This window comes from Gallus gallus, chromosome 9 (assembly GCF_016699485.2).
Source record: "Gallus gallus isolate bGalGal1 chromosome 9, bGalGal1.mat.broiler.GRCg7b, whole genome shotgun sequence".
NCBI classification, from domain to species: domain Eukaryota; kingdom Metazoa; phylum Chordata; class Aves; order Galliformes; family Phasianidae; genus Gallus; species Gallus gallus.
This window is the reverse complement of record NC_052540.1, coordinates 9878937-9892697: the sequence shown is the minus strand read 5'-3', so window position 1 is coordinate 9892697 and position 13761 is coordinate 9878937. Positions and strand designations below refer to the sequence as shown.

Here is a 13761-nt window from a genome sequence, read left to right as displayed (position 1 = left end):
TGAATTTGGCAAAAGTCAGAGTAGGGACCCAGAAGATGATTTTGTAATTTCTTAAAGGGTTGAAGCTACAGCTCCAGCTACAGTTCTGCTCCAACAGCACCAGAATGGAAAGAAAACCCTCAGCTGACAGTGCACACACTTCTGAAGTATGTCTGTCTTGTCATGAAACTGAAACATCATTATCGTCGATCCCCTGCGGCAAAGGCTGTATTTTCCTCTCTGTACACCACATGGGAGGAGAAGTGGGGTTTCTTTTTTAAGGAAACATAGCTATTTTGGGATGCCTGCCAAGTGTTTTGCAAACTGTTACTACATGCATTGGAACACAGGTACATTAAGAAAATATTTGTCAAGCAGAGAAACACAATTACAAGAACAGATTTACCTAATAAAAGCAGGATACTGAGAAGCATGCCAACAGCCTTACAAGGCAAAGTTTCTGAATGAGAAGCAAAAGGACAACACAACTAGTATTTATGGAAACAGCTGGCCTAAGTACTTTTTAGTAAGCAGACCTTATGAATGGCTTAAAAGTCTTTTTTGTTCTTAGAAAAAAAAAAACAAAACTCAACAAAAAAAGCCCCACACAGATCAAGAGCTCTGCATGGGGCAGTACAACACAGCTCACTGCTCCTAAGAGCAGTATTTGGAGCTCGAGTTCAAACTCAGCACCGTGACAAGTACAGCCATCTTAGCAGAGCTGAGCCATCACTGCTCTGATAAGTACGGAGCATTTCAAGAACATTTTTGTTATCCGTTGAGAGCAGCACGATAGTTTCCTAAAGCTGCTGATCTGCAGATCTGTATCAGAGCTTCTGACATAATACACGCAGTGAAGAGAAATCAGCCATCTTATACAACAAATAAGCACGTTTTATGTGAAAGCACTTTCCACCTGCAGACCTCAGGAACATTCAAAAGCAGGTAGGCACTATTATAATTTTACCAATGGATTAACAATTATTTTTCCTGATACTGACTAGAGGAAGATGGAGCTGTTAGGCGGTCAGACTCGTGTAAGAACAGAGAAGCCAAAAACAGTGTGTCCAAATCCCTAACCTGAAATTCAGAACCTCTGAAGCAATTCAGTCGCATGGTTTTGCTTTTAGAAATACTATTGCATTTGAACACAGTACTTTGAGAGGATTTTCCTCCCCACAATTCCAATACCTGAATTAATTCCACATTACAAAAGATAACAAGTATCTATACTAATTTCAAGTTTTCTAAAGCTCTTCTGTCAAAACTGGGCTGGCAAATGTACTTTATATGCACCAATAGGCACTTATATACCATGCCCACATTTCACATTTTATTGCATGTTCACTAACAGACAATTTTTGACAGTGTATGTTTCCTTCCTAACATCTTCCCTCCTTTCAATTTAAGAGAAGGATATGCACACTTGTTTGTCTGAGAGGTAGGCAACAATTGAGAGCTACTCTGATTACATGGGTTAAACGGAGTTAGGAAGGCTAACAGTTATGCTCCAGTTCCTCTCCCAGTATCAGAAACTCTGCAGTGTTTCTCTTGAACTCTGCCCTACACTTTCCACTTCCGTCAACTTGATGGGAAAAAAAGATCACAAACTGCTGGACTTGTAGGAGTAAGTGAAGGAAAACTGGGACTCTGGAGTACTCCACAAATTACATAGCCTTCCCTCAGTTAGCACAGCACACAGTAGTTAAATTCTGTGAGATCAATGCACCTCTATACATACCAGATACAGGTTCTATCAGCTTTCACTGGATACCTCTTTCTCATACTAAGTTAGAGCAACCTGCACCATGCTTCTGAAACACATCACAAGATCCCAGCATTACGCACTGGCCCACAGAACTCACAGTCTAATCCTGCATGGCTCATTCTACCCAGACCTTTCCTCTTCGTTAGGTTTGAGGATGTCAGTCCATGAACATACAAGCTGGTCGGAGCCTCAGCCTCCGCTTTTTCAAACAAACCTATGCATTCTTCAGGAAGACCAGGGTAATGTATTGGAAGTACATTACTACAATCATTGTAAAACCTGCAAAGCCTATCAATGTTACAAGATCAGTAAACATTAACATTACCTTCAGAAACCTTAGAAGTGTGTACAACATCTTGCCCCTACACATTCTGCAAGCGTAGATCAAACCTTTACAAGATTTTTCTCTCGTTACAAGTGACAGAACAGAACAAGGGCTTGTTTAACACTATGACCTCATTTCAAATCAGCTATACAAAGATGAAAAAAAGGCAAGACAAATAACCCCAAGAATCATCCTACTAGCAACCTGAGGCTATATGAATTTTAGAAAATTTGAAGGGTTTCTTTCTGCTGAGAAGTTTGTACCAGTTGCAGTTAAATATGTACTGTTCTACTCAACTTCTCAAATAGTACATTTGCTTAGTTTTCTTTCATTTACATATACTTTTTGAGAGCTAATGCACAGCAGAAATTTAAGAAAATAAGATAATATCCATTCATACTATTGTTACCAGCAGCAAAACAAACAAAAAACAGCTAAGAACATAATACAGAACAGATGCTGGCTAAAAATCCAAGTCCAGTCATTTTTTTCATACATTTTTCAATGTTCATGAGAAGGCCACTCCCCTCCCATACACACTGGAAAAGCCATACCACCCACACACACACCCCTTGTTTTTGTTTTTTTTTAAACACAAAAGGGTAAAAGGACAATTTTTAGCCTGAAATTAACTTTGTTTTAAAGAGGGATGTAAGATCTAGTCTATCAAGTTTTTACATCAGTGTAATACCAGATGCAATTATAGCTACCAAATCATCAGTTATAGCAATACAAAGATGCTTATCCATCAGTTTAAAGCATCTCGACCACACTACTTAGTTCAGGTTATTCAGCAAGGCAGTTTAAGTGGCATACTTCCATGCATCAGCAAAAGCAGCACAGCATACCAAACAAAAATCATCTAGATAAGAGTGATTAAAAAAAAAGTAAGGCAGCTGATAGTAACATCAACTCACTTACCAGTGTTATTTGTGTAATCTCTATTTTGAGAAGGAAAAGAAAGAGCAAAGGAATTGAAAAAGCTTGTGCAAGCACGTAAGATAAACGATCTTGGAATTATTTATACACAGCAAAACCAAAATCTTGTATGAACTCAAGGATACAGTATTTTTACTCTGCTCTACTTCTAATCACCTCCACTTCTGATTACCAGTGTTAGTACAGAGTTGTGGAACCAGAATGGAAAAAGACAGAAGTGGTAGACCTTCTGTAGGCATTAGGAGTGGACTGTGATCCTAGGAGTCTTCAATTTACTGCAAAGTATGGTGGTTTTTGGAAGTGACCAATCTCTAAACCTCCACATTTCCTCCACCACCATTCTATCGTTACTTCGTAGGAATCAGCAAGTTTAATTCTTGTTAATTCCAGAAAGGAAGCCAAGACCTGGGAATATCTGAAGAAAACTTAAAATATACTAAATTTGATTTCCCAGTAACAGTGCTAATGGATTCCCAAGAACACGGCTGTATTTACTTCAGAATAACTGAAGAACAGACAGCAACAGCTACAGCTCTAGATACACCGTGCTGTTAAATGTTCTTACAATAATCCCGTCTGAAGGATGTGAAGCACAGACAAAGTAGAACTCTGAGGCACAGCTTATTTAATGCTGCACGTGGAAAGCATTTGAGAATAAAATGTATGAGCACAGCACAAGTAACTCCCAATTTGGAGACATGGCCATTTCACATCACACCATCAACATTTCAGATGAAAAAACCACTCAGTAGACAGCTGAATGATTTAGGTTACTAAATTACATAGTTCCCCTCGTATCAAAGTTTTTTTTGGCATCAAAATACTGTTAGACATTTCCCAAACAGCCACTTCAGATCTCCTACGAGTTTTGAGAAGCATCACAAGGAATAATATTGTTTAGAAAAACTGACTGCATTACTCTTTAATCAAGCTGAAAGATAACTGACTCACAAGAATTACACAGATGTTAAACTGTTTGTCATAGTTCAATAAAACTGTCTCAATATAGGTAAGTACATGTAATGGTAACTTTAAAAAGTCTAAGCGTGCAATTTAATGGTTACCTGAACCTCTGAGTTAGAATCAACAGGTTGAAGCGTAAACCAGTTCTCTTTCCCTGTGTAGTTGCATAAATCTTCTTTTTTGATTGCCACCTTTCCTACAGGAAGGAAGGAGAGAAAAGCACACACACCTCAATAGGACTGATTTTTGTTTAACAATTTTTTTTTTTTTTTTTAAGATGAGGATGCTATATGAAAAGCTCATAGAAACAAACAACTCGAAGCAGAAGTAAAGCACCAGAAGAGTTCACACAAAGCCAATTAAGCTGCTTCTGATGAAATATCTTGGATATCACTAATAACAAGGTTAAGTAACAGAACACACTTGTGGCTGGAAATAACACCATGAAGATCTGCGAGAACAGTAACGGTGCTGGAGAACATTTAAATAGCAATTTGAAGATAGATGCCTTCTGCTCTTCTGACTGCTATTTGGAAGCCTGTTATTATACCAAATTATCTGGCATCCTGGTACAAATTATTTCCTTCCTCAGCTCAAGTAACATGAAGTCCACATCCACAGCAGACTCTTAGAGCTTTATATCAACTTCATATGAAACTAACAGCTGCAATAAAGCCATTAGACAGTAAAATTAATCCACCTCCTGTAATTTTTCAGATATGCGTGTTTTGTGCAACTTCTAAGCACTAGAGGTTTACATGTTGCACTTCTCTCACTATAAGTTTATAAGTTTTTTTTCTTCTCACACTATAAGTTTATTTATAGGTTTAAGAATTATTCCACAACTACTGGAACAGAAATGGAGAAAAAAGTATTCCAAAATGTATGGAGTAGGAATATAAAATATCCCATAAGCGTAGAAAATAAAGACACAATTTAAATAATATAATTTAAAGTATAATAAAGCAAAGAAACAAATTTTTCAAACTTTAAAGAAATATTTAGGAGCACTACCTACTATGTTTCTGAGAATTCATCAGTTTAATAATTATATCCATGAAACCACAGATACTGAAAACAACTGAATGTTAAGCAAGGCACAGAGAGTATCCCAGAACTTACCTATACGCAGGTCTTTTTGTAGAACGCTTTTATCATAAATGTAGAAGGACAACCACTGGAACGTTCTTGGAATCTCAAAGTAAAACTCTTCCCCAAAATAAGGGCTGAAAAGAAAAACAGAACATTACAGTAGGAAACGCTTGGTGTAATTCATACAGAAAACATTGAAATGCTACATTTTTACTGATTTTTGTGATTACCACAATGCTCATCTGTCATCCAAGCCACCCATCACCATTTCACGACAGAACATACAATCACACAGCACGAAAACCCCTGGCATGTGTTCAAGAAACATAGAAATTAGAGCACGCAGAGAAAGTGCCAACTTTCCTGCAATTTCAAGTACATTTTCCTGTCTTGAAGTCATTCTAGCTGGCTCCCAACCCATCATCCTCAAACAAATGACTTCTGGAGATAGAAAAAGTATGTTGTTCTATTCCGTACACGGTAAAATTGCAGTAAAACACAACTCTGGAACTAATTCTCTAACTGCTAACATGTTTTGCTCTAACCTCTGTCAGGCCTGATGCTCAAAGATTCAGGCCCGTAAAAAGAAGCCATAAGCAGAAGAGAACAGTGAAACTGAAAGATGGAAATGTTCACCTCAAACCCACGCATACTCCTGTATGATGAAACAATAACTGTACTTCTCCACCTAATGAAACCTAATAGAATATTTACAACCACTCATGCCATACCAAATAACAGGAACAAGTATTTGCAAAGATCTCTATGCAAGAAAAAAAAAAGAATCGGTGTTCCTCTGTATTCCAGAGCCATTTCACACAGTGTATTTGGTATCCTCTCCCTGAAGGGATGCATACACCCATTAAACTGAAGGAAAACTTAGGGGTCCAGCCCCAGCCAGCACTCAGAAGCTTGCATTTCAGAAGACTGAACAGAACCACAATGCTATTTGTGCCACTGCAAGTTGTGAGCTCTGGAAATGAAATGCAATCACAAAAAATCTCCTATTTCAGAATGACTGGATTCTTACAGGCTTCATATATTGTCATTTACAGTGCTGTATTATCAGCACAGATGTGCAGCTTTGTGAAATGGATTTTAGCCTCTCCTTCCTCTCTACAGAAAGCTATCACAGTGACAACTGGATCACACCCCAAAATAAATTTTTTGCTGCTGTTTTCTAGTAAAGTACCTGCATGACATTGTACAGTTAAAGTACCCATTTATACAAGTAGCATAAAAATGCCTACATTTGGAACCATAGGTTGATAGTCAAATAGGATATCGTACCTATTCCTGTCAGCAGCATCACTGAAGCTACAGATCCCTGAGCACTGCCTTCAGCAGCCGTGCAGCTTTCAGCAGCCTCAATTTCTTATTACTTTGACTGCCTATTCTAATTGTATTGACACAATAATGCACCAGAAGATGAAATGAGGGCTTATTTCTAATTTAGGTCAGTTTCATGATGTGGCTCCCTGACTAGCTACACAAGTAATAGTTGCAGATAAAACAAAGTTATTACAGTGGAAAGCGTGAACAGCAGATGAACAAGCTGGTACTGGTATTGAGGGAATCTCTGCCACTAACTCAGCTTCAGGCAGGAGCAGATGATGACATACAACAGCTGTACATCACTAAGTGGCAACTCCTTATTTTTACCACATCTGCACAACTCTTATGTGCGTAACTACAATCTGATAATGATTCTCTCTTGTGGTATGGAGACTATCAGTAGAGCTTTCCAGCAGTCTATGTAGCAGCCAGATCCTAAGGAGAATGAAATTCACCAGCTCACCCAAAAAAAAAGAAAAAAGGAAATCAGTCACTGACAAACATTAGCAGAAAGTAACGCGTTGTTTTAATAAGGTATTGTGTTAACATTTCTCCTCACCCAGATTATCACTCATGCATTATGAATCAGTTGTCGGATATTCTTTAGCAAAGGATGAGGCACCAAGACCCGTTATTTTATAAATGCAACACTTACATCAGACAGTTCAGTTCTTTCTATAACCTTGCATTTGCACAAAGTTCAACTTGGAAAACAAAACTATTTATTTTAAAACAACAATAATCAAAAAGCAACACACATTCCACAGCAGGAGCATGGGAAAAAAAAAAACCAACAACGTTTTAAGCAGGCTTTCTGGGTTTTAGGAAGAAGGTTTGATGCCTCCTTCAAACAAATAAAACCGTTGGTCCGGTCTTCAGAGCAATGCAGCTGCAAGGATGCTTCAGTATGGGTCACCAGAGAAGTACATTTCAAGACTATTTCAGATATTTTATTCTGATTTTTTGGACTGTTTTTTAAGCTCATAAACCATAGGAAAACCTACAGCTAAGCATTGCTTGTGGAGGCACAGCAAGCTGTTCTGAGAGAGTACAGGTTGCAGTTCTTGCAATAAGGCTTGCAGGAGGGAAGGAGGCCTACTCAGGGGAACATCCCACAGCAAACAAAACTCTTATACGAGGAAAAGTTCAAGTTCCTCCATTCTGGAAACAGGTTTTACAAGACAGACGCTAAGAGCAGAATTCCACCACCGCACAGTGACTACATGTCAGAAGTAGGAAATGACATGGAGGGCTGAGATGGAGCAGATTTCTTTCCCTTGAAAATAACCTGGCAAGGAAAATAATGTTACGCTGCCCAATGGAACAGACCAGAGTAACAGCAGAATACGTTTCAGCATGTTTTGTTTTAAAAGCACTGTGGTACCCATAAGCCTCCATTTTGTCTTTTTTTCCGCTACTCTTTATGATTTGCACACTGCTGTAACACTTCTGAGTAGTCACCACAAGTCAGTTCTCATTTTAAAGAGGCAGGAGCAAAGCCACATACACATTGATACAAATCTTGCTTTTGTTCTGCACTGAGACTGTCTCGATTACCATTTCCATGTAAGAAGAAAGCTTACCTTAAAGATTTTTCAACTACCTGCGTACGAAAAACTTCTTCTTGGTCCAAATTTATGGTACAAAAAAAGTCTCTCATCTTGTTGGGTATCAAATGTTTGGCATCATCTGTAAACAAAAACAACTGTAAGTACTGAGGGGAAAAAACAACAAGATGTTACACACACCAAAGTTCTGTAGTTGTAATGGACAGACATTGTAAGTCTGTCCTTCCACTCAACATGCATTTCCACATTTGCTTTCTATTCGTAAGCCCCTTGCGCACCCAGAAACGTTTATATCCTGTGTGACATGGAAAGAGCTGCCAGGAAGATGACACCGCACCGCCTCACCAGCACCGCTGCCTGCAGCGCCTGCACCTCCCCTCCGGGCCTGAGCCTCACTGCCTGCATTAGCTCCCAAAACAAAGACACCCCACGTCTGAGCTACTGTTTGCTCAGTATTTTCTCCTTAAGCATCCTGGCTGCAGGAAGCTGATTAATAAGAACTTATCCATCAAGTTTACTTCATTTTTCACAATGAACAGCTGTTGTTGATTGATGCACTTCCAAAGATTCAGCTACAAGTATCGGTGTTTTTTCCCCCCAAGGTCTGGTTTGGTAGAGAAGGGGGGAAAAAAAATAGATAAACTAAATGCAACACATGTAGGAACAAGAAAAGGAAGTTTCCAATGAGATGGGAGGAATAGAGAGTTCTTGGATGCTGAGTGTAGGCCACTGCACCAACCTCTGCTGCACACCTGGCAGCCCTTTTCTGAAACAGTTACTTCTAAGTGGTTACAGCTAAGAACACTTCCCATACTTCAACTGCTTGTCCAGAATCCCAATGCTGTACACACCTTCACATCTTCATGGCAATACTGCCCAGCAGCTTAAGCAGTTATGCCCCCTCTGGCGCACCCTTCTTTGAAGATGGGCATCAGTCCCCTGTCACCTTATACCCTGCTGATAGGCACGAGTTTTTTTGGTCCTCACTCCTACAGAGAGAAGCTCTTAATTGCTGTGTAGCTCTCCTCTGTCTTATGCCATTTTAATTCTGATCTTCAACACAGGCAACCTGAACTGTATTCTGGACTCAGACTTAGCCAGTAGCTCTGGCAGTCACATTCACTCCTACACTCCTACCCGAGCTCTCTCTCACCAGAAAACATGGAATCGAAATTATCTGAACTTTAGATAAGGTACTGAAGAGTAACATGGCCATGGCTACATGAATTATTGACTTTCATTACGTATCACATCTAAACAACACACACCTACAAAGTCTGCAGCCTGCAGACGGATTTGTCACGTGTGTTCCTTCTGAAAAAACTGCAGACATGAAGCATGTTGGAAAATAAGCGTCACTGTTCATGCTGTTAAGATATTAAATCAGAAGAGCTTTGTTTTCTCTTTTTGCCTAATAGATCAGTGGTGGCCTTTAAATTTAACCAAGTTGGTCTGGTATTTGAAAAGCCACTACAGCACTGAGCAGAGCGGGATGGTTTAACAGAGCAGGCTGAGCCGCCCTGCTGCCCTTTGGAAGCCAGAGGTACGTGCACCAGGAAGGCATGGGCACTCCGCGTACACCCCGGTACGTTCCCCAGGTGAAGCTCTGCTCTCCGAAGCAATGGGAGCTTGTCATCAGCTTGGGCGTGGGACAGAAGGAAGTGCAGGTATTATTTTTAAACGCCGCCCTTAGTGTTGACAGACTGAGGGATATGTACAGAGCTGGCTTTAAATGCCATTAGATTTCAAAATAAAGCTAAACTGAAAGTGACCCCTCAGTGAGATAGTGCAGGAAAGGTTAGAGAAGTATGAGATGCAATATCACCTTCAAACAGAAAACTTGTTAAATCCTATGAAAGAGATGGCAAAAGGAAATGGACAAGAGGCTACTCGTCTCCAGAGGGGGGCTGCTGCTGGAGGCTGCAATCAGCAACCACGAACCGTACACTCAGTTACTTCTGGTCAGCATCTTATAATTTTGGTCAATGCCCTAAAGGCTCTCCACCCTATTTTAAAACATTTAAGGTATAACATTACTTGACTGGCACTGTAAGCCACTGTTCAGCAGAGAGACAAATATTACAGATCCACGTATTCTTAAAAAAGAAAAAACAAATATTCCTACATAATTCACCTTTTTTTCCCCCCCCACTCCCCTTCAGTCTTTCCGTACTAAAAACCCTCCTACCGAAGAGCAAAGACCTGCACTTCTTGGCTTGGCTAGTTGAAGAAAGGATGGATTTCTTGAGTGGGGTGTGGGGTAGAAAGGTGCTGAGGATCTGCAGCCCTCAGCTCACCTACCAGGTAAAGCACACAGCTGCCACATCTTCCCAAAAACCTCCTAACATTTATGATTGTGAGAGAACTTACAGCCATACAGATTAAAAATAATAAAATTATATGAGTAACATCAGATATTTGCTTGAATTTTTGGATTTCTATTTATTTAGCGAGTACACAATTCTGAACAACAACATCAAGACATTGTGAGTTCCACAGTTCAAAACACAGAGGGCAAAAAGGTAAGCAAGAGGGAGGCCTGTCATGGAGGTGTGCACCAGGGCCTTCCAAAGGGCTGCTCGAAGAATGCAGGCAGTGAGGGCAGCCAGTCAGAAACACCTCAGAAAGCTTTCTGGGGAGATGAGAAAGAGCCGCATGTTTACCTGTAGCTCCAGAACTGCAGCCAAGGCCTCTCAGTGTCTGTCATTTAGAACTGTACAGCGCGATATTTACACCTGTGGTTCCGGCAGTGAAACGCACCGGTGACCAAACAGCAGCAATAAGGCCAACTCACTTCTCAGTGACTGCATCAATCCAGCAGTTCCAGACACCTGCCTAATTTAGGACAGCAGCTATTTTCACAACATACTCCACAGCCCAATCCAGTAGCACATATATCAAATGCATCGTAATAACAAACACCGACCCTTTCATTTTGAAAAGGCACATCCATAACTACAACCGACTAGCTCTTCTCAGCTGCCTGCTGCCCCTCAACAAACTCCTTGGGGAAAACAGCAAAAAATGACAGCAATAAAATAACTGTTGTTGACTACGTAGCTTGGTTTAGATGCTAAAGTATCTACAAAGCACTGTTTGGGTTCTCTGCGCAACTATGTTGTAAAGCCTTACTTCAAAGCAAGATCAGTTCGAGCCTAAGCAAAAGGGAAAAGCTGTGATTCTAATAAAAACTCAGTGTTAAAGCAACAGGAATTAACATACGCAATGTTTAATAAGTCTGAACTTCGCATACTACTTTCACATTACACATCAGTTGTAACAGCAACTCACTAAATGCCACAGCTCAGAGAAACCCTCTCGTCCCGCACCTCATTTGTTCAACAGATACACATCGGGACGGTGATGCAGCGCGAGCAGCGATCAAGCACCAGACACCACGGAGAGGTGGGACACACGTGAGCTATTCACAGCGCACCGCATGAAGGGGCAGCACCTTCAGCGTGCCGTCACCTCTACCAGGCTGCTGACTGTGGAACATTCAAAGTTACTCTGCAGCCGCACGAACCACGCGGCACGCCGGGATCAGCACGCCGGGACCACCGCACCCACCGCTGCGGCTCGAGCCCCTCCGGCCGCGACGAACCCAGCCCGTCTCGACGGCCTCGTCGCTCACCGACGGCAAACCCGCCCACCCCGCACGGCACAACGTTTTAACAGCACGCCTCCGCGCCGCAGCCACACGCGGCCGTTCGGGAGTCGCGCGGCGCCGCTCGATCCCCGCCCCGCGCCGAAGCCGACCCGCGCCGCTTCATTCTCAAAAAGGCCGATGGGCCGCGTGAGAAAGGAACTGAATGGGGCGGCGAGCCGCCGTGCGCCGCAGGAAGCGCTCACATCCTGTTTCTCCGCGCTCCGAGCAGCCGCAGCGCCGTCCCCTCCCGCCGCGTGCTCACCCCCCGGCTTCCCATGGTACGGAACGCGGGGGTATTTTTAGTCAGCACTTCCTAACCACCAAAATAAAGTCACCGGCCTCTCTCTCGCACACAACACAAAGACGCAGAAGCGTTAATGACGGTTCCACACCGCCCTTCCACCACCGACTTCCTGAACATCAATAATTTCGCAACCGCCGCTTGACAAACAGCGCGGCGCGGGGCTCGGAGGGGGCGCTCCCGCCCCGCCGGGCCGCCCTCACGGCGGCGGACGCTCCCGAGAGCCGCGGCGCTCCCGCCGCCCCCGGCACGTGCCGGCCACAGAGCGCGCAGCGCAGCGCCCCGCCCGCACACGACGCGCTCCCGCCGCCATCGCGCCGCCCCCGCCCCGGGGCTCCCCGCGCCGCCGTGAGGCGATGCCGCCCGCCCCGCAGCAAGGAAGGAGAAGGCGCGGCGGCGGCACCTCGGCCCGGCACAGCGCCCGCCCGCCAGACCCTCACGCAGTCCCGCCGCGGCCCACCCCGCCGCACCGCCCGCACTTACAAATCTTGCCCCGGAGGCTCTGCAGCATCCGCACCTCGTCGCCGCCGTCCTGGGCCGCCATCGCGCCAGCGCCGTCGCCTGCGCACTGCGTGCCGGGGGAGGAGCGAGGAGGAAGGAGCGGCCCCGACGCCCGCCCTCCGCCCGCCCCGCTCCGCCCCCCCTTCCGCCTTCCGCCGTCCTCGGGGGGCGCCACAGAGCAGCGCGCGGCGGCGGCGCGCGTGCGCACTCTGTCCGTTTCCCGGCAGCCCTCAGCGGGGTGATGCCGTCCCGCCCCGCCCTGCACTGCCCGCGTTCGGCCCGGCCCGGCGCCGTGTGTGCGGCTCGCGATGGGCGCTCGCTTGACGGGGCCGCTCCGACTGCCCGCTACAGCCCTGCTCATCTTTGTCCTTTGTGTTACTTTCATAGGTGACAGGAGCTGTGGACGTGAAGCACGTTGGACGCCCGTCCTTGTCACGCTCATACCGCGTTCTGCAGCCGTTCCAGAGTGCTGCTGCAGCACCCAGCTCCAGCGCGGGTGCCTGATGGGCTCTGCTGGGCCTCTGCTCGTTCGCCTCCGCGTAGCAGCATGAAATGGCTCAGCGTTCAGCCTTCTATGAGGGAACAGCTGTGCTGGTCGCTTCTTCCCTCACTGAACCCTAAAGCAACCAGACATGCAGATAGACAGATAATAGAGCAGATCGCCTTGGTGTGTCTGAAGGGCGGTGAAACTGTGAAAGGTCTGAAACATAAGTTTTCTGGGGAGCAGGTGAGGGAACTGGGATTGTTCAGAGTCTGTAGGAGGCTCAGATGAGACCGTATTGCTCCCTACAACTCCCTGACAGGAGGCTGTAGCGAGATGGGGTCAGCCTCTTCTCCCAGTAACAGTGACAGGACAAGAGGTAACGGCCTTAAGCTGTGCCACGGAAGGTTCAGGTTGGCTATTAGGAAACACTTCTTCTCCAAGAGAGTGGTCAGGCACTGGGACAGGCTGCGCTGGGAGGTGGTAGTCATCGTCCCTGGAGGTGTTCAGGTAGATGTGGCACTGAGGACATGGTTCAGTAAGCAGTACTGGTGGTAGGTGGATGGTGAGACCAGACGATCTTACAGGTCTTTTCCAACCTTCACGATTCTGTGTTAGACTACAAATGCTTCAGCCTACCCTCATCAATAATTAATTTTCATTACAGTTTACATTAGCGTTTCCTGAAGCTATGGATCCTAATCTGAAACCCCGGGATCTCACTGCCACCTGGAATGAGCCCTGGTCCCAGGGCCAGTGGTGGCTGTCTGCCTGGGCTCCGCATTCTGCCCAGCTGCAGCTCTGGGTGCAGAATAGTCCAGTGGAACCACAGCACTGAAGGTGCAGCAGCTCTAGGCCCC

The 13761-nt window shown here is 44.5% G+C and overlaps 1 protein-coding gene across 4 annotated transcripts in view; it reads right to left on the bottom strand.

The window, feature by feature from the left end:
• Nucleotides 1–12489, bottom strand: part of RASA2 (RAS p21 protein activator 2) — a 42252-nt gene extending 29763 nt beyond the window's left edge. For 2 of the 4 annotated variants that reach the window (XR_005862089.2, NM_001012929.2), the window contains exons 1-4: nucleotides 12403–12489; nucleotides 7985–8090; nucleotides 5097–5200; nucleotides 4076–4170 (exon numbers count right to left, since the gene is read on the bottom strand). Coding sequence is in view for 3 of the 4 variants with exons in the window: in NM_001012929.2 (NP_001012947.2) it covers nucleotides 4076–4170; nucleotides 5097–5200; nucleotides 7985–8090; nucleotides 12403–12463 (366 nt within the window). In the remaining variant the exon portion in view is untranslated. Of the gene's footprint in view, nucleotides 1–4075; nucleotides 4171–5096; nucleotides 5201–7984; nucleotides 8091–10632; nucleotides 10652–11539 lie in introns of those variants that run through there. The other 2 variants (XM_040705538.2, XM_015276887.2) reach the window with 2 other exon arrangements.
• Between the last annotated feature and the right edge of the window lie 1272 nt (nucleotides 12490–13761).